This window comes from Notothenia rossii (genome assembly GCF_949606895.1).
Source record: "Notothenia rossii genome assembly, chromosome: 3".
Taxonomy (NCBI): domain Eukaryota; kingdom Metazoa; phylum Chordata; class Actinopteri; order Perciformes; family Nototheniidae; genus Notothenia; species Notothenia rossii.
The window spans coordinates 92,441,173-92,465,039 of record NC_136901.1 but is presented as its reverse complement, the minus strand read 5'-3'; the positions used below and the strand labels follow the sequence as shown (position 1 = coordinate 92,465,039).

General features: G+C 39.9%; 1 protein-coding gene across 9 annotated transcripts; it reads right to left on the bottom strand.

The window, feature by feature from the left end:
- Positions 1-977: 977 nt before the first annotated feature.
- LOC307032237 (uncharacterized protein) lies at positions 978-9,888 on the bottom strand. 9 transcript variants are annotated; one of them, XR_013806186.1, is made up of 5 exons: positions 9,704-9,888; positions 5,806-5,861; positions 4,748-5,433; positions 1,974-2,336; positions 978-1,550 (listed from the first exon to the last, which is right to left on the bottom strand). XR_013806186.1 is itself a non-coding variant. In XM_079670081.1 (5 exons), the coding sequence occupies exons 3-5, from the start codon at positions 4,822-4,824 to the stop codon at positions 1,300-1,302; spliced, it is 687 nt and encodes a 228-aa protein (XP_079526207.1). In that variant the 5' UTR covers positions 4,825-5,433; positions 5,806-5,861; positions 9,704-9,852; the 3' UTR covers positions 978-1,299. The 9 variants fall into 9 exon arrangements, 5 of the variants coding, with proteins under 5 accessions (XP_079526207.1, XP_079526208.1, XP_079526206.1 ...); XM_079670081.1 differs by having other exon boundaries at positions 4,752-5,433; positions 9,704-9,852; XM_079670082.1 differs by having other exon boundaries at positions 4,752-5,433; positions 9,689-9,802.
- Between the last annotated feature and the right edge of the window lie 13,979 nt (positions 9,889-23,867).

Genomic DNA, 23,867 nt, shown 5'->3' with positions numbered 1-23,867 from the left:
ATACACCTGAACATCAGCAGGAGAGGACTCTTTAAAGTAGAGACACTACATACTGACATACACCTGAACATTAGCAGGAGAGGACTCTTTAAAGTAGAGACATTACATACTGATATACACCTGAACATCAGCAGGAGAGGACTCTTTAAAGTAGAGACACTACATACTGATATACACCTGAACATCAGCAGGAGGGAACTCTTTAAAGTAGAGACACTACCTACTGATATTTTTTTTTGTGCATGCCCTGTTATCTAATTGTGTTTTATTTTACTTCTCTGTTTTTTCCACTTTTGGGAACACTTTTTCAGCAGTCTGTCTTTTACTGTTGTTGTTGTTATTATAATCTCTTTTAATATTTATTATTATTATTGGACTATTATTATCTTTATAATTTATTTGTATTTATTATTTTGTATTTCATTTTTTAATCATTATTATATACAATTTCTCCTCCCTAATTTATTATTATTATTATTATTAATATTACAATTATTATTATTTACTAAATTATCATATTTATAATATATTTTTGTACTATTATTGTTTTTGATATATTATATTTTTAGAATTATTTATTTATTTCCACTATTATTAATATAATTATCTGCCACTCTATTGAGTCCAGTCAATGCATCCCTCAATGATTGGTCCCTGAACTGCACTATCATATGTTACATCTAGAAAACATCTCTTCAGATCAATAAGCAGGCAGTGGATCTCCTTCTCTCTGATTGGCTGAGCAGCTGACATTTTTTTGTACGATTGTAATCGTTCAATATCAACCGTCCGCTCTTATTAATAAAGCAAAGGTTCCCATTGGTTGCCTTTCCCTGGCGCATGCGCATTAGAAAACCCCTCATTTCACTGCCTTCTGATTGGTCCGTGTGTTTTTAGTTTCTCTTTCAAGTCTTGGCAGAAATTCAAGGCAGCTACAATGTTCAAGAAGCAGAGAGACATGTGGATGAACAATAGTGTAAAAGAATAAACAACTTTATTATAATATATAACAAAAAAACATTTTTACACTTTTAAGTCGATCCAATTGAACACTTCCAAATATCTACCCCTGTGACACATGCCGACTGTGCAGTGAAACAGTGAATACAAAATAAAAGAGATTTATTGCTTATATGTAACATTTAAAAGCCCAAATGCAGCATGGTAACAATATCCATCGGTAAGCAGAGAACAGAGTGACCTACAGGTGAATGATAAAACTCATATGATGACTGAAATAAATACATTTAACAAATACACTTTACAGAGGTTACACTGAGCTCTTTTGTGACTCTTGAATCAGATGTTGTAGAGTCTCACTTTATGCTCAGATTCAGACGGAGATATGTAAGTCCTGATGGTTTGTTTCTTTGATAAACTCTCCACCTGTATGGCTGCATTGTGGGTTCTTCTATTATTTATTATTAAAGCTTTGCAGGCATAGCTGACATTTAAGACAACCCCAAGAGGGAACAGTCCAAAGATAACCCAAATCAGAATCTCTAGTTGTGGACTCTCTGTTGGTCTCTGAGGTTCGAGCTCTTCAGCAGCTGTGGAAAAGGACAGAAAATAACACGAGGAACCATTTTAGTGTTGTTATAACAGGTTTAATCTAGAGTGAAAACATGATCATCTGCAACCTTCGTTCTTCTGAAAAACATCCCGTGGTTCCAGCTTCTCAGTTTCCCCTTTCCCACTAAAATGAGTTCTGTGTGGGGCTGGTTTTGAGTTTTATTTTGAGAGGTGCACATTTCAAACCGTTAAAACAAGCCATTCTTAAGATTTGAGCAGCAGGACTCTTTTGGTCTTTCATTCATACTTTGTTGAGTATCTGCTATTTCCTTTTCCAGCTGTTAACTGTTCAATTATTGGCGAATATGATCCAATATTAGCAGCAACATAATGGATGTAGATGCATTAGTATCTAGCTCTATGGAGCCTCTAGACTTCTACTGTCTCTACAGTTTACTCACCAGTGACGTTGAGCCAGCATCTCCTAGAGTTACTCCCATCAGGTCTGACGAGTATGTCACACACATAAAACCCAGAGTCATTGGTCCTGAGTCTGGAGACATGAAGTGTGAGGCGTCCTTCTGTGAGGACGTCTTTGTCCCACTGGACTCGTCCTGCAAACTGTGGATCCTGAGACTCTGGGGATTCAACTCCTTGATGGAGATGAAACAGGACGTAGGGTCTGGTCTCAGTATGAAGCTCACAGAAGGTAGAAATGGATCTGAGGGAAGTTTCTGTTCTGGTGCTGAAGGTCCACTCCAGGGTGATGTTCTGGTTCTCCTCTGCCTGATAGGACGTCTGAGTCACATTCACTACAAATGTTCCTGTGGAGGAGACACAGATGGGACTCTTTAAACTGCAGCCATGTTTCTGTGGAGGAGACACAGAGGGACTCTTTAAACTGCAGCTATGTTTCTATGGAGGAGACACAGAGGGACTCTTTAAACTGCAGCTATGTTTCTGTGGAGGACACACAGAGGGACTCTTTAAACTGCAGCTATGTTTCTGTGGAGCCACATCTCGTTTAATTTGGCACATTACTCTCAATGAATATAAAAAAGCACTGCGTAAAGCGAGAGCAGCCTACTACTCTTTATTAATAGGTGAGAATAAGAATAATGCAAGATGTCTTTTCAGCACTGTAGCCAGGCTGACAGAGAGCCACAGCTCGACTGAGCCTTCTATTCCCATAGCACTCAGTAGTAATGATTTTATGTGCTTTTTTAACGATAAAATTGTTACTCTTAGAAACAAAATCAATGACCTCTTGCCTTTGACCAGTATAGTGTTATCAACAGCTCCCGGAAACGTAAGTTCTAATATTACACTAGATAGTAAACTAGAATGCTTTTCAGCCATAAACCTTGAACAATTAAATTCAATGATTCTCTCTTCTAAACCATCAACGTGTATCTTAGACCCGATTCCAACTAAGCTGTTGAAGGAAGTTTTTCCATTAATTAGCACTTCTTTATTAAATATTATGAATATGTCTTTATTATCAGGCTATGTTCCACAATCATTCAAAGTAGCAGTGATAAAACCGCTTCTTAAAAAGCACAACCTCGATCCAGAGGTTTTAGCCAACTATAGACCTATTTCTAATCCTCCGTTCCTCTCAAAAATTCTTGAGAAAGCAGTCGCAAAACAGCTGTGTGATTACTTAAAAAACTATGATTTATTTGAAGATTTTCAGTCTGGCTTTAGAACACATCATTGCACAGAGACAGCTCTGGTTAAAGTCACAAATGACTTCTAACAGCCTCAGACAAGGGACTTGTCTCTATTCTTGTCTTGCTCGATCTTAGTGCTGCATTTGATACTATCGACCATGATATCCTATTGCAAAGACTTGAGCACTTAGTTGGCATACAGGGAACTGCTTTAGGCTGGTTTAGGTCCTATCTATCTGAACGCTCTCAGTTTGTACGTGTCAACGATGAATCTTCCATGCAAACCAAAGTTAGCCATGGAGTGCCACAGGGCTCAGTGCTCGGACCTATTTTGTTCACATTATATATATGCTTCCGTTAGGCAATATTATAAGAAATCATTCTGTACATTTTCAGTGTTATGCGGATGATACTCAACTATATTTATCAATAAAATTCAAGACTGCCTCAAGGACTTAAAAACGTGGATGACCTTAAACTTTTTGATGTTAAAAACGACCAAAGCTGAAGTTATTGTACTTGGCCCGAAGAATCTATGAAACAAATTATCTAAAGATATACTAGTTATGGATGGCATTAATTTGGCCTCCAGTGAGACTGTAAGGAATCTTGGTGTTATATTTGATCAGGATTTATCCTTTAACGCCCACATAAAATCAATTTCAAGGACCGCCTACTTCCATCTACGCAACATTGCAAAAATCAGGCATATCTTGCCTCAAAACGATGCAGAGAAACTAGTCCATGCATTTGTTACTTCAAGGCTGGATTATTGTAACTCCTTATTATCAGGGTGTACCAAGAAGTCAGTCAAGTCGCTTCAGCTGATTCAAAATGCTGCAGCTCGTGTACTAACCAGAGTTAGGAAAAGGGACCACATTACTCCTGTTCTGGCTGCCTTACACTGGCTCCCTATAGAACACAGGATAGAATTTAAAATTCTTCTTCTCGCCTACAAAGCCCTTAATGGGCAGGCGCCATCTTACCTTAAAGAACTCATTATACCCTACTGTCCTACTAGGGCATTGCGTTCCAAGAATGCAGGGTTGTTGGTTGTTCCTAGAGTCTCTAAAAGTACAGTGGGAGCCAGAGCCTTTTCTTATCAAGCTCCACTTTTGTGGAATCAGCTTCCAGTTTGTGTTCGGGCGGCAGACACCCTATCCGTTTTTAAGAGTGCGCTTAAGACCTTCCTTTTTGATAAAGCTTATAGTTAGGGTTGATTAGATTCAGCCCCTAGTTTTGCTGATATAGGCTTAGTTTGTCGGGGTACATCTTACTTCTTCCTTCTCTCTGTCTATACCTGTGTACTCTCATGTTCCGATTAACCCAGCTTCCCCAAATGTCTTTCTTTTTGGTGTCTATATACGCCGGGATCCGGAGTCATGGATGATCCTGCGGTCCTGTGTCATGGATCACGAGTCCTGGATCTTGAGTCGTGCCTGTGGTCCTGGATCATAAGTCCTGGATGGATATCCTTCTGGATTCATCTTCCTATTATACACACATGCATTTCAAAACATTTGGACTACCTATGTTGCAAATGTATTATCTTTTCAATTTACACACGGCATCTATTGCACGTCTGTCCGTCCTGGGAGAGGGATCCCTCCTCTGTTGCTCTCCCTGAGGTTTCTCCCATGTTCCCCTTTAAACTGTGGGGTTTTTCTGGAAGGGTTTCCTTGTACGATGTGAGGGTCTAAGGACAGAGGGTGTCGTATTGTCATACTGATATTCTGCAAAAACTGTGAAGTCCACTGAGACAAATGTAACATTTGTGATATTGGGCTATATAAATAAACATTGATTGATTGATTGTGGAGGAGACACAGAGGGACTCTTTAAACTGCAGCTATGTTTCTGTGGAGGAGACACAGAGGGACTCTTTAAACTGCAGCTATGTTTCTATGAAGGAGACACAGAGGGACTCTTTAAACTGCAGCTATGTTCCTGTGGAGGAGACACAGAGGGACTCTTTAAACTGCCTCCTGTGGAGGAGACACAGAGGGACTCTTTAAACTACAGCTATGTTCCTGTGGAGGAGACACAGAGGGACTCTTTAAACTGCAGCTATGTTTCTGTGGGGGAGACACAGAGGGACTCTTTAAACTGCAGCTATGTTCCTGTGGAGGAGACACAGAGGGACTCTTTAAACTGCAGCTATGTTTCTGTGGAGGAGACACAGAGGGACTCTTTAAACTGCCTCCTGTGGAGGAGACACAGAGGGACTCTTTAAACTGCAGCTATGTTCCTGTAGAGGAGACACAGAGGGACTCGTTAAGAAAAAAGTCAACATGTCGTGTAAATCTTTCAATTTAAGTTCCAGGCATTTGGAAAAAAAGTTAAGCACTTTTAAATTTTAATTTTTGAGAATAAGCATTGAACTTTTAAGAATAAATTACTTGTAACAAACTACTTTTGTTAGAGAATATACTGAAAGCTCCACTTCTTGACATTTTGATTTAAAAAAAAGCTAAATAAAATAAGAATCTCTTTCCTCAGTTTTGCACAAATAGTGTTCTATACCAAAGAGCTCTAAGATACTTCTTTATAAAAGGTTAAAAACAAGTTTTCCAATAATATTCAATTGTGTCTTAGTGGGTATTACCGAAGAAAAACTAACCAGAGATACATGAGGTGAGGAAGAGGAGCAGCGGGATGATGAAGATCATCTTCTCCCTGTGAGAGGACACACACACACACACACACACACACACACACACACACACACACACACACACACACACACACACACACACACACACACATCAATGTCACACATTAGAACAAATATAGTCCGTCTTTTGTCATCACAATACTTCAGAGGACTGACACCAGGAACAGTAACATATGTCTGACACTAGGTGGTATCATATTTCAACATGAAATACTTTCTGCTTTGAGATCATGGACAGATCAGGAAACAGAGGACCAACTGAACGCCTTCAGTTCAACACCCTCTTGTTTCAGAATCTCTCTGAATAATACAAATAATAATTATTATTATTATAATAGTGAATGTGTGCTTCGTGAGGAGAAAGAGACAGCATTTGCATTCAGGCACATTTCAATAATTAAGTTTTGGTATATTGCTGTGTCTCCACTTTCTGCAGTAACATGTGTTTTCTGAAGATAACATTTGCATTGAGTAAAACGGTTGAAACTCTGTCCCGATACCAATACAAACACTGCCACAGTCAAGAGTGTAATCTCTATAACTCTGTTCATGTAAAGTGGAGGGAAATACAGAAAGAAAGAAACTCCAATCTCCAATCTGTCGACCGTGGATTCGTTACATCATCCCTCGGGAGAGAAAGATTATAAAACTCCCCAAAAAGCTGGTGGCAAAAAAGTGGCATGTATTTTTTTGTAAACCTCTTCTCATATTGTAAAGTCTGATCACAAATGCTATTGGTGCTCAAGCAGTGTTAATTTTGGCAGCTATTTTTGATGTAGTCTTTAGACGAAAATGGTTATTAGTTTTAGTCACATTTAAGTCCTTTTTATCCTTCATAGTTTTAGTCTAGTTTTAGTCGACAACAATGTTTTGTTACTTAGTACTTCTACCCCACTACAGTTCAGAGGTACATGGTGTACTTTTCCTCCACTGCATATATTTAATACCTTTATTTGCTTTCCAGATTTGGATGAATGATGTGAAATCTAATCAAGTCGGTGGTGGTGAAGTCCATCGGGGACTTGGCTTGGCAACTGGAAGGTCACCAGTTGAAGTCCCGGCAACACCAAGTGCTACCGAGGTGTCCCTTAGCAAGGCACCATTCCCTACACTGCTCCCCGGGCGCCATTCATAATGGCAGCCCACTGCTCCTAACACTAGGGAGGTTTCTCAATACTCAAATTTCCCCTCCTCGACTCCTCGACCCCTCGGTCCTCGGGTAGTGACCCGGGAATGAATTTCAGCACGCCATTTTGAAGGACATCTAATTTCTCTAAATGCACTTCTAGGACCGAGCATCGAGCATCGAGAAGGCTCTCTGGAGGAGCTCTAACCGAGGAGACACTGATGCATCCTCCACGGCTCCTCCACGGATGCATTTCCGGGAACGGTGGAGGCGTGACGCACGGCCGGACTTATCTCAGCCAATGACAGCTCTGTATGCATCCCTTGGATATTATTTTAGTTCTGCTTTCATCGCAACGCGATGTTTACAGTGAGAACAGCTGTGAGGTCCGTGCAGAAAGCAGAGCAGTGTGTAAAATATATATCACTCATTATAAAACGGACAAGTCAAATCAAGCAATCTGATTGGTTCTTAGCCGTGATATACTGAGCGTATACCGCGGGTAGAATTGTAAGTTACTTTTCACAACAAGTCAGTATCCCTCCGCGTCTGAGAAAAACAGTATACCGTTGGGCTGAAACATACTGGAACAAGAAAGCAGCGGAGAAGTAACGGGCAGAAGCCCTCCTTTTTGACGCAGCGGTCTGGACATAGACATCAAACGGCAAAACATATTCAGTGTGCAGTTCCTTTGGCATTAGGGCAGGGATATCTAGATACTTTTGAAGGTTTAACATAATGAATTGTGCTACTTTTAAAGCAAGCAACAATGTTTTCAAATCTGTAATCAAAGAGGTCCGCAAAAACGCTATCGACCAATCAGATTGCTTGATTTGACTTGTCAGTTTTATAAATATATTTTAATTTCTTCCGTTACGAAACAAACTTACAAAGCATAAGATGGAAACATTTAAGATTAACTTCGACCTCCGGGGGGGTCTTACTATAGTATGGATGAGTGGATTGAGCAGTGCCAATCTCCAGAAAAAAAAGCACCTAAACTACGACATGCAGAGCTACGTGAAGAGCAGGTAGACCAACTGGAAAAGTACCACCATTCAAAAGCTTTCTGATGCGGGTCTTGAAACAAAGCAGAGAAATTATGACCGTTAGTGGCCACAGGTGCGAAAGCTCTCTCCAGAGCTACTGGAAGCCCAATCTCGGGGACCGGAGAAAGTGGAGCAATATTCTCGCCACGCCAAGCAACAGCCTCGAACAACCTCAACCTATACAAGTGACCACGTAAGCCATGCTACTGATGCTGGACAGTTTTTCAGTGGATGCACAATAAACAGCAACATACACATTAATGTAAATAAACAGCCAAATAATGGATCAACGCTCTCTAAATTAGAGTGTGTATTTTTCTTTCATATTGCCACACTTGGTAACCGTTTTATAAAAGCAATAGCTCACTTCAGGTCGTGATATGCTCATTATATCACAGCGTGATAGGGGCGTGGCCCGACGCGAAGCGGAGGGTCGACAACCCCATTAGCTGTGATATAATGAGCATATACCACGGCCTGTCGTGAGCTATTGCTTAATTCTACCGCACTGTCAATGAATTAAAAGTAAATATATATAAGTCTTCATGAACACATCTGTCCATCAGAGAGCTGCTGTGCCTCCTGTCATCATTAATGGACGTCTCTTTAAAATGACCGCTCAGAGGAGAGGAGTTCTCATTTCTCTAACCGCCTGCTGCTTCCCCTCCTCTCTCCTCGGTTCCCCTCCTCAGTCCTCCGGTCGCATCTCCTGTGGGCCGCACCAAGTCTCGAAGAGAGGATTCGAGGATAGGAGTCGAGGAGGGAAAATTTGAGTATTGAGAAACCTCTTAGGATGGGTCGAATCCATTTCGTTACATAGTACCTGTATGTGATGACAATAAAAGTGAAAAAAATAATAAAATAAAATACTTGTGTTAAATCAGACTTTAGTTCCACCTGGAGTAAATCCACAAGCTACCCTGCAGTATACAAAGTCATTCAAACTAGCTGCACCTTTACCAGCTTTGAGAACACTTTCATGATCAATCATTATAAAACATATCATATATACAGGGGTGCACATAAGTGGTACGCAGGTACGCATGCGCGGCAACAATCTGAAATGCGTACCGTCACTTGTGTCACAAAGCGCATTTGCTGTTAGTGTTGTTGCATAGCAACCACCTTGCACTATGTTTTGTGCAGAAGGCAACGGAGGGACTATTTTATTTTGAACATCATTATTTACTAATAACTATTTAAATTAGAGTGTGTATTTTTCTTTCATATTGCCACACTTGGTAACCGTTTTATAAAAGCAATAGCTCACTTCAGGCCGTGATATATGCTCTGCTCATTATATCACAGCTAAGGGGGTTGTCGACGTAATTGTGAAGCTTTTCCAGAAGGCGGTTAGATCACCGGACGACTGAGTCGGTTTCCGTGTGCACAGACAGGGCTGCTGTTAACGTCAGTCTGTACAGCAGCACTGCGCTAAAACAGCTGATCACAACGTTCACACGCTGACATTCGTGATACAGGGCTTCATGGGAACTGCAATCAGGCACAGTTTGTGTTTGAAAAACGTTTCTGACTCAACATCTTTCCAACTCGTTCTGTTATTTTAGTTTAATATGGTTCCTGTCAGGAGCTTAAAAGGAAGCAGCTGTTGGAGACATAATTTCCTTAATAAAGTAGAAACATGTGTTCTTACCATAGAGGTTCCTACCTGTAAATATGAGACTGAGACCTCAGTGCTGACAGCTCTGTTATCATGGTGAATATGTCCGATGAAGCTAGTTGGTGTTTCAACGAGGCTGCATGCGTAATCAGAGAAGGGGATGTTTCTGCTGTTGGTTTTCTGTGGTCTGAGCAGTTGTTTTGCATTCAATTTGCATTATGGTGCGGTTCAGGCTGTAGGGGAGAGATAATGTTCCCAGACACCCTGTAAACCAGTGGCTTAAATAAAGTTCAACACGTAGGCCTATCTTAGTTAAAGAATAAAAAGAAGAATCAGTTACCTTACAGCCAGATCATAAAACTCACAGTGACTGACATAAATAAATATAGATATAACACTTTACAGATGTTACATCTAGGCTATGGAGTCTCATTTACTGAAGTGACTAGATGTAATGTTATGTCGTTGGTGTAAGAACTGTCTGCTGTCTGTTGGAGTCCCTTATTAAAAAATCTCCTGTTTTCGGTCTGATTAGTGGACAGTTTAGGTCGCATTCACACCTAATAGTCCGCTTCTCTGGTGCGCACCAGACGACAGTTTGTTCCAAGTTTCATTTTTCAGAAGGTTCGGGTTGCGTTCACATGGGCAAAACTCAAACGGACTATAAACTTTAAACACATGTCATGTGCTCGTAAATGCTGTTCAACGATTGGTCAGAGAGTAAGGGGGTACAAATGCAAATCCCAGCCATTTCTACTGCAGCCTCCACCATGGAGCATCGGCAGGTTATTTTCATGCTGTGGTGAACATAATTCACCCACGGAACTATGGGTTGGGGGTATTGTTCCGCGCGGACATTTATGTTAACCTTACGTACTGTTTTCCCTCCGGTCTTCTCTTCCCGATCTTGAAGCTGATGACATGCGTTGTCCTGATGCTTAATAAAGTCTATCTTGTACTTTTGATACACCGCCTCCGACTTGACTCCCGTCTCTCGGCACTACATTGCTGCTGTTAATCTGGAAAGCATATCATCAACAGATTTTAGTTGATGGCTCATATGATTGTATCATTCAGACAACGTGCGTTAAAAAACAATAACACATAGGCTATAATGAGAGACGTCCTGCAGTCAGGAGGAGGTTTCACTGACGACAGGTGGCTTGGAGCATATCTACTGTACACGACACTGTTCAACACTTCATTCTGCTTCATTCTTTCGCTAAAGATTTTGAAGACCTCTGCGTTCTTGTGACTCGTAAATCCTACCCTTCCTGTGTTTGGTGCTGACTGCATTCACAACATGATGAGCCGCTTCAGAGTTCAATAGCAAGCGGTCCGAGAACACCTCTTTTAGGACCAGAGTTCGGTTGTTTAGTTCACTTCAGAGGTCTTTGTTCACTTTTTTCCTAGAGTAAGGACACTTCCAATCAAACTGAATCAAATGGTGTTATCAGAACATACTTTATTAGACAGAGTGGAAGTTGATATCGTTTCCAAACTGTACTTTGCCGTACAAATCTTTGAAATGTCTGGGAGTTTTCGCTTTACTGTGCGCGCTCCCGCGAGGTGCATGCATATCACCAGCAGTGAGTCACAAACCGTGAATGATCTTTATAAAATGTCAAGATTTCCAATTTCCCGTCTGGTCTGTGGTTCCCCAGCAAGAGTCACCGGGGCCGTCCCAGACCCGGCGTCTTGGGAGGGCCAGGCCATCCAGTTTGACATTCCTGCCCTCCCCCAATAAACACGTTTTATTTTTTTTATAAAAATGAATTATAAATAAATATATATTTTTTTTATTATAAATAAACTGTGAACTTTAGTGCTACGATGTATGTGATGTCAGATATTAATATAAGAGTAATACATGAAAAACAGTTATGAAATACTATATGACAGTAAAACAAGAATACAGTTAGAAAGGGGAGTGATTTGTAAAATATCCATAAAGAAAAAGAACATCTGTTTACAGTTCTGTTTCATATGGGTGTTCATATGGGTGTGTGCAGCCTCGCAGTTGTTGTTGATTTTGGAATATTTCCTGGACATTTGTACTTCTACAAGTAGTTAGGCTACGTAGTTAAATGGTTTATGTTTGTGTCTGTTTAAATCGTGTTTATTGTTGTCATTTCCTATTTTGTTGTGTTGCAGACTACAGACACAGTTAATAATAATTGTAATATTCCAGTTATAAACGACATGAATCAAAGATGTGTTGCTGTATTTTAGTGGTAAAAAAATATGCATTCATCATCATAATTATTCTATATATATATAATTTACAGTGCCTGTAAACCGGAGGAGAACGCTGGCATGTATTCTCCTACTTGAAAGACTACGGGGGGGGTGGGGGGAGGAGAAGGAGCCGGTTTTGGGTGCACCCCCTCAACCAGCAAAGGAGAAAACAAGGTGATTTTCATCACCTCGTGGCTGGACAGTCAACGACATCACCAATATTTTCGGATGAACGTTCCACTTCCTGCCTGCCGCGTCAAAAATAGGATTCATCCTATATTTTAGAAATTCCTTGCGGCGAGGAGCTTCTGGGACGCTTCGAGCCGCGGCGCAGTGCGGCGCAGCGGGTCTGGTGGAATAGCACCCATTGACTAGAGTGGCCGCAATCGCTAAAAACGCCGCAGCCGCAGCGCAGCGCAGCGCAGACGCTTCCGGTGGGATCAGGGGGTAAGTGTTCCGGCCCACACCCCACTGGGCTGGGCCATTTTGATAGGCTATGTTATATCTATCAGATAGTTTCACTTTCACACATCAGGCCCGTAGCAGCTGTCACTGCGCAGTGAACGATCAGGAGTGAGTGACTGAGAGACCTAGCTGGCAGTTGCTTACAGATGGATAAACAAGCTCCAAAGCGTAAAGGCGTTTTTGTATAGTTTGTGTATACAGTATACAGTATTGTAGCGAGCCCTGGGTTCAGAGGGATGGGCTTGCATAGGGGGGGGGGGGGGGGGTTGGCAGGGAAACGGGGTTCAGGGGGAGTGGCTGTACCCGTAGGATAGAAATGGGGGAAGTGACGTCTGACTCAGAGGTCGCGCGGCTGTGGAGACGAACGTGTTGCCCACATTCTGTTACTGAGTTTCGGCTAGTTAGCTAGCAGGTTTATTGTTTTGGGTGCAGTCACTTTTGCCTCCACTTGCTGTTCAAATAAATGTTGAAAGAAAAAGTAAATCTGTTTACAGTTCTGTTTCATATGGTTGTTGAGAGATGTATCCATAGATTTAGTCCCTAATTTTGCTCTCAAAGTGCACCAGATTGATGCATTTAACTTCAACATTTAAAAAAAATCTTCCCGGGGGAGCTTGCCCCCGGACCCCCTTGGAGGAGGTGAGGTTCACCACCTGCCCACACCCCCTGTTAAATTGTCTCACTCACATTGAGGATGCTTCCTACGCCCATGTTTTATTCCATGTTTCAAGTCAGGCAAATTGGGTCCAAATGTTATCAATGATCTGTTAACATTCAAATCACTAAATATATGCTGTAACTATTTTGCTCTAGGCAACTCAAGGGCTCAGGTAATGATTACTTTATGAATAATGGTCCAAAATAACATTAAATGCATAGGCGTTTTTGTTAAGTAACATACTTTCGTCACCGGCCGGCCGATACATGCCACGCATTAAATTGGCCTCTCTGTCAATTAATCCCCGGGCCACTTTTTCCCTCCAGTCCGCCCCTGCTTTAGGTACATATTGCTCATAATACTTTTGTACTTTTACTTGGGTACGATTTTGAATGAAGGACTTTAACTTGTGATTAAGTATTTTGACAGTAATGTTTTCTCAAGTAAAGCATCTGAATACTTCTTTAACCTCTGCAGCTGCACAACATGTGAAACCACTGTAAATAACCACTCGGGATGCACCGAATATTCGGCTTCCGAAGATTATCGGCCGAAAATGGTTAAAAAGGCCCTTTGTTCTGAATGCACTTTGTTTTAGTTATCCTACAGAGAAAAGAAAATGCACTTGACTTGGAATGAATGTACTGTATGCATTCAAAAGTGCTGAATAAATGTTTTATGGACCCATAATAGTGATTATTATTTAAGTTAAGTTTTGCCATAATCATGTCTTTTTCCATAATCAGGTAGCTGAACAACATTAGTAAAAAATATATACATTATATAAATATAAATATTTCAATTAATCATTTTCGGTCTTTCGGCATTCGGTTTTCGGCAGACTGTTTCCTATTTTCGGTATAGGTTTCGGCCAAGAATTACCCATTCGGGACACCCCTAATAACCACACAGCTGATCTCATCACATGCTCAGGTTTTACTTCTGCTTTTGTGAGGACAGATCAGTATCTATTTTACACTCTGTGAGAAGTCATATTGAGTCCTGATTGCATTTAAAGTCTTAACTGACAACTGCATACCTGCCAACCTTACCGATTTGGGCGGCAGTCTACCGCTTTGACATGTTTCTACCACCTACCGACTTAGCTGGCTTTCCCTACCGATTTTCAATCTTCCCAAACTATAACAAATAAAAATGGCACTCCATAGACACTGGACTCGACTTTTGGTGGCAACCGATTGCAGCGTGTCTGTGATCCCATCATACAAACAGTCCTCTGTGTTTCTGAAAGAGAAACAACGTGCGGAGGAAGGGGGCGTTACCCCCGGGACTGCTGTCAAGCCAGCCTGCTGCACTGCGTCCCCCGGGACTGATAATAATCAGTCATCACTCCCAAATGAGTTTAGGGGCATTTGAGTCCTTCAGGGTTTCCCCGTTAATACCAGTATCTCGAAAACACATGTTGGCGACTGAAAGACATCCAGTGTTTGGTCTTTTCCTGAAGCATCCTTCACCTACAGTGTCTCAACTGAAAGAGGAACACACACACACACAAAATATATACAATTTTGAGATTTGGGGATATTTTTCTCCCATTCTTTCACTTTTTCTGATATTTTCAACACCAAACATGTCGTTAATGTCTCTGTTTAGTGAACTACAGCAATCTGAAAGCCTGTACATTATTTATATCACACTTTATCAGTAGAGAAATGCAGGAAATGACTTTTTTAATGCAGTCTTTTCTGATATGGCGCAACACAAAGATATTTCGCTCTGTGCAAACCTTTGACTCTAATATGTCATCAACATAAAACAAGAATATGAACCTGGCTTTATCCAATGTTCACACAAGAGTTCTACATCCTGACACATCCTTCATCTGTCTCAACTGAAAGAGGACCAGAAACACACAAAATATGAAAAAAAACAATAATTTATTCTGATTACCTAGTTTGGGTGGGCACATTTGCCGGGCGCAAACCTACCTCTTTTGGATTTGGAAAGGTTGGCATGTATGCAACTGAGAGCAGTGGATTTGAGCCAAAACACTACACGGCATGTGGACACTCCCCTGTGTGAAATGTAAATGTAGTACTGAGGAAAACAAGTACCCTGCCAGTGAAGTAATGTGACACACTCCGGCACAACTGAAAACATTTGTGATGCTTTTTTTCAGCTTCTTGTTGAGGAAGTCAACAGACTAACCAACAGTGGCGAACGGTGTCTATCACAACTGGACCTTCTGTAGACACACAAACCCCCGGCTGTGTGTGTGTGTGTGTGTGTGTGTGTGTGTGTGTGTGTGTGTGTGTGTGTGTGTGTGTGTGTGTGTGTGTGTGTGTGTGTGTGTGTGTGTGTGTGTGTGTGTGTGTGTGTGTATGTGTGTGTGTGTGTGTGTGTGTGTGTGTGTGTGTGTGTGTGTGTGTGTGTGTGTGTGTGTGTGTGTGTGTTAATCATAGCACACCTAACAAAATGCTAACACTAGCTCTCTGTGTTTACACATTTATTCAGCTTTTACTTGCTTATAAAAGACTAAATGTTTATGTTCTAAGGTACAGTTGTGAACTTTGGCATGGGGGTCATCAAAGGTGCTAAGAAGAAGGGGAGAGGGAGAAAGGAGAGGACAGATGGAGGAGCTTCAGGTGAGTCAACTTTATTCCGATGGTGTTTTAATGCAACCCAGTCTCACGGCATTTCGTGTTATAGTCACTAAATTAATTTAATCTATTGATTCGTGTTCACCAACACGATTTTCGCATTTTTCTCGTGTCACATGACGATTTTAAAAGCAATGTCTTTCTATTGGTAGTATGTTTCGTGCCTGCACCACGTCTTTTGGTCCGGTCGGGTCTTGGAAGACCAGAAGCTGTGTCGTTCATAAAAACATTTTCTTACTCAATATCTCACCCTAAGCCTAACCCTATTCCTTTTATTTTAAATTGTATAATGTCGGAGTTTTTTTTGCCGTCCGTGAGGAAAATAAATGGCTCAGAGCCTCAGAATACTGACATCTGTATTTTTTGTCATCTTTTTTTTGTCCTAATTTGTTATTATTTGGTGCAGGCACGAAACATACTACCAATAGAAACACATTGCTTCTAAAATCGTTCTGTGTCAGAATTCTGAAATCTACATTTTTTTTAAATCTGTGTTTCCTTCTAATTTGTTATTATTTACATTGCTTTTAAAATCGTTCTGGCAAACACGAATCAATAGATACATTTTTTGACTATAACACGAAATGCCGTGAGACTTTAATGGACCCCACATGTAAGTATATTCTGCGTATAGCTTCATACTATAATTATTTAATGAATTGCTCTTTTTACTGCACTGTTAGTGTACAGTTTCATCATTATTACCCTGTATTATATGTTATTGTATTTTTGTAACTCTGACACAACAATTTATTTCGGGAGAAATAAAGTCCTATCTTATCTTATACAACTTGTGTGATCTTAATGAACCACCTGCAAACATTTCTCCTTGTTTTCCTTCCATGGTTAACTGTCAAAGGCTTTTTTTTCCAAGTGTTGTGTTGCAACCAGTAGAATACCCTTAAAGTGTAAAAGCCATTTTGGTAGCACTTAAGACGTGCCATTATGTTTCTCATGCGATTGCATCTGACTTTTTCCCATCATGCATTAGGCCGTTGTTGCTCGATTTCTGGTTTCCAAAGGTAAAAATAATAGTTTTTCGACATGAGTTATAGATATTGCTGATTAATTATAATCAAATCTACATATCTTTAAGTAACACGTGTTTCAGCTGCAGTAGAAAGGAGAAAGACATTTGGTTAATATGTGGCTCAATGAAGCTCAGCGTTAGTTCTTTCAGGAAGACTGGTATTCATCGCAGCTGCTTATAATCAGCTCATCACGGGCGCTCTCTTTAACCTATTACATTCACCTCATTCTCCAGCAGCCAATCAGCGTGCTGCAGCCAAACTTTAAAATGGTTCTCCTCTCTCCTGCAGTCAGCTGTGATTTCAGGTGTTCATGCTGCCGCCCGCCTCCTCCCCATCCACCTCCTTTCATCACATCCAGTGCCAGGAGAGTTATCCAAAAACCTCATCACACCCCCTCTTCATCCCATCTCCTCATCAAATCCAGATCTTCATCATCATCATCACCAGTGTCTAGACCCCGGAGTGTTCCCTATATGCTCACGGCTGCATTTCTCCCTTTAGATATACCATTTCAGGATCGGGGTCTAATCGCCAAAGATTTAACATTTATCACGTGACATGTGTCAATAAATGTTCTTGTACAAAATGAACTCTCTCCTGATTGAAATGTTCTTGAAAGCCAAAGTAAATAGCTGCTTGGGAATGGTGCCTTTATGTTAGTCCTTTTGTGCATTCATTCATTTTAATTGATTCATATTTGTATTTTATTCATTTATTATTTATTATTTTTGTCAGTTATTTAGGTTTGTAATCTGGTCTTGTCACCTGATGTGTTTTTGTTCCTGTCTCATTCACTTATTGTCAATGTCTGTATTTGTGGATTTCACTGTTGGTGTAAGTAAAGATATTGTTTTAAATATATTTAAGTGGCTCAATAAATAAACGCTTTTAGTATTATCATACATAACATTGACGCATTGTTTTATTTACAATGTGAAGTCGATCCAGAGAAACAGAGAACAGAGGATGAATGACTTTATAGCACGACAGAACTCTTACTCATCCATGTTTCCATAACCAGGGACAGTGTGCTCTCATTCTTAACAAAGCTGCAAAGCTGGAAAACAAGGGCAGAGACGAGTATTAGCGCCGGGTATAAGGGAAACTTTGATTTAGCAATGTTGAGGAAAATGTTGGGAATGTGGAGCGTGTTTTAGTGGCAGGCATTAAGAAAACGTATCAGAAGAAAACATTTTGGCGCTTTTAAAGTTGTAACTTGTGTTTTTTCAAGCTAAAATCAGGCTTCAGTAAAACTATTGAAACTATGTCCCGATTCCAAGACCACATTGTTCTCTCTGTATGTAAAGTGGAAACAAATAAACTCCAATCCGACTTCCTGTTCTGTTCGTAATGTAAGTGAACTCCAGTTAATCAAGTTGCGATGCAGATGTGTTTCACTTCTTCTTTATGTATTATGATCTTGTGACATTTTAGCAGCAGACCCAATGAAGTGCAAACACCCAAATCTTGAATCTTGTCAGAAAGATGTTACCATCCCCTGAGGGAATTTGTAACAGTCGCTCCGTTTTATAATAAAATAATAAAACTATTCATTTAATGAGAGAAGCTTAACATTTGGACCGCTGAAACTGTCCTGCAGATATCCTCCCATTAACCCCCCCCCCCCACCCCCCCTCCAGGACACCCTGTCCTCACTGTGCAGCTCCTTCAGCGACAGGCTGCTGCACCCCACCTGTCACACGGAGAGATACCGCAGGTCCTTCCTTCCTGCAGCTGTCAGACTTTACAACCAGCACTGCCCCTAGTAGACCCTCCCACACACACCACAACACAGACTATAACGCCCCTTGTTGCTAAATACAAACCAACTTTGTGCAATATGTGCAATATGTGCAATATATACAGTAGGCCTATATGTATATAATAATAATAATAATCCTTATATTTATTATAGCGTTTTATCAATGACTCAAAGCGCTTTTACAAATACACATTACATATACAGATCATACATACATGTAATGGTCATCTACTGTGGACAATACCCACACGAGCAAGTTCAGGTGAAGTGTCTGGCCCAAGGACACAACGGCTTTACAGACGCAGCGGCGGCGGGTTTCACCCCCTTGATCAATGCACTGCGCCACACCGCCCATCTACACACCTCAAAGTCATTGAGGCGCTTTTACAAGTACACATTGATATTATTCATGTACACAGGAGCAAATTCGGGTGAAGTGTCTTGCACAAGGACACAACGGCCTGAAGCAGTGGGGCGGGAGCGGGTTTCGAACTGGAGTTCCCCAACACCCCCTTGATCTGATGATCAAACGCACAGACCACTGCGCCACCCGTCCCGAGATTAATGGCATTAATAACTGTGTAATTTATACCTCGCCACTAAATCAATATATGCCGTTAATAACTAATTTATACCTGGCTGCTAAACCCTTGTTACTGTTACAAGGTATGTATCTTGTATTTTGTAAAATGTGTAACTTGCTGTTAAATACTGTCAAACTATGTGCAATATATACTTTATATACATTAATAACTGTAATATATACCGGGCTGCTAAATCCTAAGAACTGCTACAGGATTTGATTTGTAGAGTTTCTTTTATTATAGGCCTATATTGTTTATTATATTATAACTTAGTTCTTTTTTGACGCATGTAAGATATTCAACACTCAGCTGTCTTTGGCTCTTTCCTGCTGCACATTTCCCCTCTGTGGGACTAATGAAGGTATTCTGATTCTGATTCTGATTCTGATTGTCCTCCATAATAAACACTAGAGATATGTCACCTATAGTTACTCAGGTTCGATGCTGAAATGCATTGAGTCATCTCAGTAGCTGCTCTATTGCAATGATACAATTTAAAAAGAATAATCTCAAACATGTGGTTTAACAATCTGTGCTCAGTCCTGTAGTTCCTGTGAGGAGACACTGAGAAGTGTGTCACCTTGAAGAGGATTATAACATGCCCCCTCTTCAGGAGACAGAGAGAAGTTTCTTTGCTCAGTGTCAAGACATGAAGACATCCTCTCTCCTTGCTTTGTGATGAGAGAATGAGAGAGCATCATGGAGTTAGTCACTTTTCCACTGCAGTTGTGTCTTGTTTAGAGGGGGATTTATTTTGTGTTGAACAACGTCTCCTTTTTGCTAACCTTCAATAAAGTATTTACAAAGCCTCTTGGATCAGCCTCGTCACAATCTGAACACAGTTTTTTTGAGAAACTCATGAAAAGTTACCCTTTAAGGATACATTCAGTGTTTAATGGACTTAAAACAACTAAAGCAGTAACATTATATCCAACTTTACTGCCGAGGAAAATGTGAGGAATATGAAAACATTTGAAAACATCAATTTTAAAAATGATAAAATGCTACTTGATAGAAATTTCACATATGTAAATATCATTATATTTTCTATTTATTTTACCTTTATTGAACCAGGATAGATTTCATGGAGATTAAACATCTCTTTTTCAAGACAGTCCTGGCCCAAGAATGGTAACAGCACAGTTTCAGACAGTATATAAAGGCCATTCTCTGCACAACGATTACTTTTTTTAATTTGTATTGTTTTTATTTTATTATGTTTATACTTCTTTCCACTTTTTAAAGATTGAAAGATGTTAATGCCTAAACACATTGATGCTGTAACAACATCATTTCCCTTAATATAAAGTATATCTTTCTTATACTCAGGCTTGACATCACTGCAATTACGTTTCGATTTAACACTGCAGCTCTTTCTGCAAAATGGAAAGTATTTCCTGGTTCAGTTCAAATAAAATATAATATTCATATCTGGCGCCACCAGAAGATTACTGCCCTCTGATTACTCTGAGTAATAAGTCGTGATGACAGACTGTATGTTCTGATGTGTTACCTGATCTGAGTGTCCTCTCACAGGAATGAGATGATCTTCCTCCTCCGGCTGCTCCTCTTCCTCACCTCCTGTGTCTCTGGTTAGTTTGTCTCTTTAAAGCTGCTCTCAGTAAGGAAGCACAGAAAGATGTACATTTTGTAAATAAATCCCGATTTATATACGAGTGACTTTGACTCTTCTGTGTGAGTAATTTAAAGGTCACCTATCATGCTATTTCTAGGCAATAGCATAGGTCTCAGATATATAACAAATATATAAAAACCATGTCTATGAAGTGTTTTGCTCCAAATACCAAACAGATCAGCCATTAGCCATGCCTCATATCCCTCTATTTCACTTCCTGTTTATAAAGTGCTAATTTGGGTATAAAGCTTTAAATAAATAAAGAATGGATACAAAAGAAAAGAGGAGGGGTCTGAGCTCATGCGGGACCCGGCAGCTACTGTCTAAACTAAATACTGCCGTGATGAAACGCCATATCATGGATGATCAAGGATTATCTCTGAAACATTATGGAGCTCAAAGGCTTTCTCTCTTGCCGGTTATACCACAAGGTGAGTTCCTTTTTACTTCCTGCTTCTTCACACACATGCTCTCCAGTACAGGTTAGCTCTGAGTGTTAGCGATGCTAATGTAAACACCGACCATATTACGTCCAAAACAGTCGGGCATTGTTTCTGATAGCAACGTTTCTGATTGGGCCGTGGGTCCACATTTCAGATATTACGTCATATCGGACGCAAATCTGGATCAGCTCCGTTGTTCCCCCGTTTTTAGAGATTTGGGTACGGAGGAGAAGAGAGAGGGTTTTATTTTCTGACGCTGTGTGAGTTCCCCGACACACCGGGGACACATCTGTATAAAACACATAAAAAAGTGAATTTTGCATTATAGGAGACATTTAATATCAGGTAATCCAGCCTGATCTCACCTGAATGAGTACAAATGACACAACTTTGCAAAGTCGTGCAATAGATACGCAGAAGTCCGTTTTTGCGTGCATATGATACGCCCACGTTATGTTTGTTGTGAACGTATCTTAAATGCGTTTATTTTCTACATATCTTTGCCATTTATTTAACCCTAACCCAATAAGCTGCTGTATCGTTTATTGCACCGCAAACATTAAAACTGTCATTGGAACGGCGATCAGGCCTGAAGCCACAGAGCTCTTTGTTTTAATGTTCGAGGTGCAATATCAGCGTATCATATGCACGCAAAATCGGAGCTCTGCGTATCTATTGCACGCCTTTGCAAAGTCGTGTCATTTGTACGCATTCTGGTGAGATCAGGTTGCAGCCGGTAATCAGAAGTAGTGCCAAACAAAGAGCTGAAAACCAATAATAATATAAAAAATGATAACTAATGATTATTAGCACTGTTAAAAACACAAGAAAGACGAGAAACAGAAATGCATTTTTCATCTCAACTCTCCATATTATGATCATTAGTGGAGGTGCACATTCAACTCAATATAAAGCTGTGATGCGTTGATGGAAAATACTGAAAAAAACACAAAACAACTTAGTTTAAAACCTTTATGATACTTACCGGTTTTGTTCAGCAGTTAATAATATTAAACCCACTTTATGATTTTTTTAGCGTAAAAAAGCGAACTACAAAAGGAACTACAGCATGGTCATATTTTTACTCGAAATAAACTATATCTTTCTGGATTTTTAAAAAACGATTCTGCAATTACTGATAATATGCTCCTACTGTTCGTATATTTTTTAAATCTAATTATGATCAATAATGTCTATATATATCTATTTATTGGAAACATTACTTTGTTCCCACATGCATTTCACTCCAAACGTGCACTTCTCCTACCGTCCACTAGATAGCCTCAGTCTGTAACTTTTCACATGCTCACCTGTTTCCCTTTATCCAATCAGCCCACAGTTTTTAACCAGCCCACCTCCACCTGCAGTTTGCACCATAATCAATGTAGCACCAACAATGAAACACATGAGTATTAGAGAACAGGGATTTCTGGTGTGTGTTTGAGCTTCATTTTCAGAAAGTTTGCAGTGAAGTCTTGCAGCAAAAATGAGGTTAAACCCACTTAAGTAAGGAAGGACTCATAACTAGCAGCTGTTTTAAAGAGTACCTGACCTCCCTTTATATTAATAGAACAATAATGTCATTGTTAGCTAATGAATGTTTCCATGCTGAACAACGGCAACATGACAACGTTTTCATTGGTCCCTCTTCTTTAGAGAAGACCAGGAAATGATGGATACACGGATCGGGTTCAAATCAATAGGCACGCAATGACTCTAAATAATAATGATCACGCCACCAAACACACATTCAGACTAAAGGAACCAGCCTGTTTGGAAAATGTGAGAAGTAGAAAGTACAGGTATTTGTGTTCAACATGTAAGAAGTAGAAAGTACAGGTATTTGTGTTCAAAATTTAAGAAGTAGAAAGTACAGGTATTTGAGTTCAACATGTAAGAAGTAGAAAGTACAGGTATTTGTGTTCAACATGTAAGAAGTAGAAAGTACAGGTATTTGTGTTCAACATGTAAGAAGTAGAAAGTACAGGTATTTGAGTTCAACATGTAAGAAGTAGAAAGTACAGGTATTTGAGTTCAACATGTAAGAAGTAGAAAGTACAGGTATTTGTGTTCAACATGTAAGAAGTAGAAAGTACAGGTATTTGTGTTCAACATGTAAGAAGTAGAAAGTACAGGTGTTTGAGTTCAACATGTAAGAAGTAGAAAGTTCAGGTATTTGAGTTCAACATGTAAGAAGTAGAAAGTACAGGTATTTGTGTTCAACATGTAAGAAGTAGAAAGTACAGGTATTTGTGTTCAAAATGTAAGAAGTAGAAAGTACAGGTATTTGTGTTCAACATGTAAGAAGTAGAAAGTACAGGTATTTGAGTTCAACATGTGAGAAGTAGAAAGTACAGGTATTTGTGTTCAACATGTAAGAAGTAGAAAGTACAGGTATTTGTGTTCAACATGTAAGAAGTAGAAAGTACAGGTATTTGTGTTCAACATGTAAGAAGTAGAAAGTACAGGTATTTGAGTTCAACATGTAAGAAGTAGAAAGTTCAGGTATTAGTGTTCAACATGTAAGAAGTAGAAAGTACAGGTATTTGTGTTCAACATGTAAGAAGTAGAAAGTACAGGTATTTGTGTTCAACATGTAAGAAGTAGAAAGTACAGGTATTTGTGTTCAACATGTAAGAAGTAGAAAGTACAGGTATTTGAGTTCAACATGTAAGAAGTAGAAAGTTCAGGTATTTGTGTTCAACATGTAAGAAGTAGAAAGTACAGGTATTTGTGTCAACATGTAAGAAGTAGAAAGTTCAGGTATTTGTGTT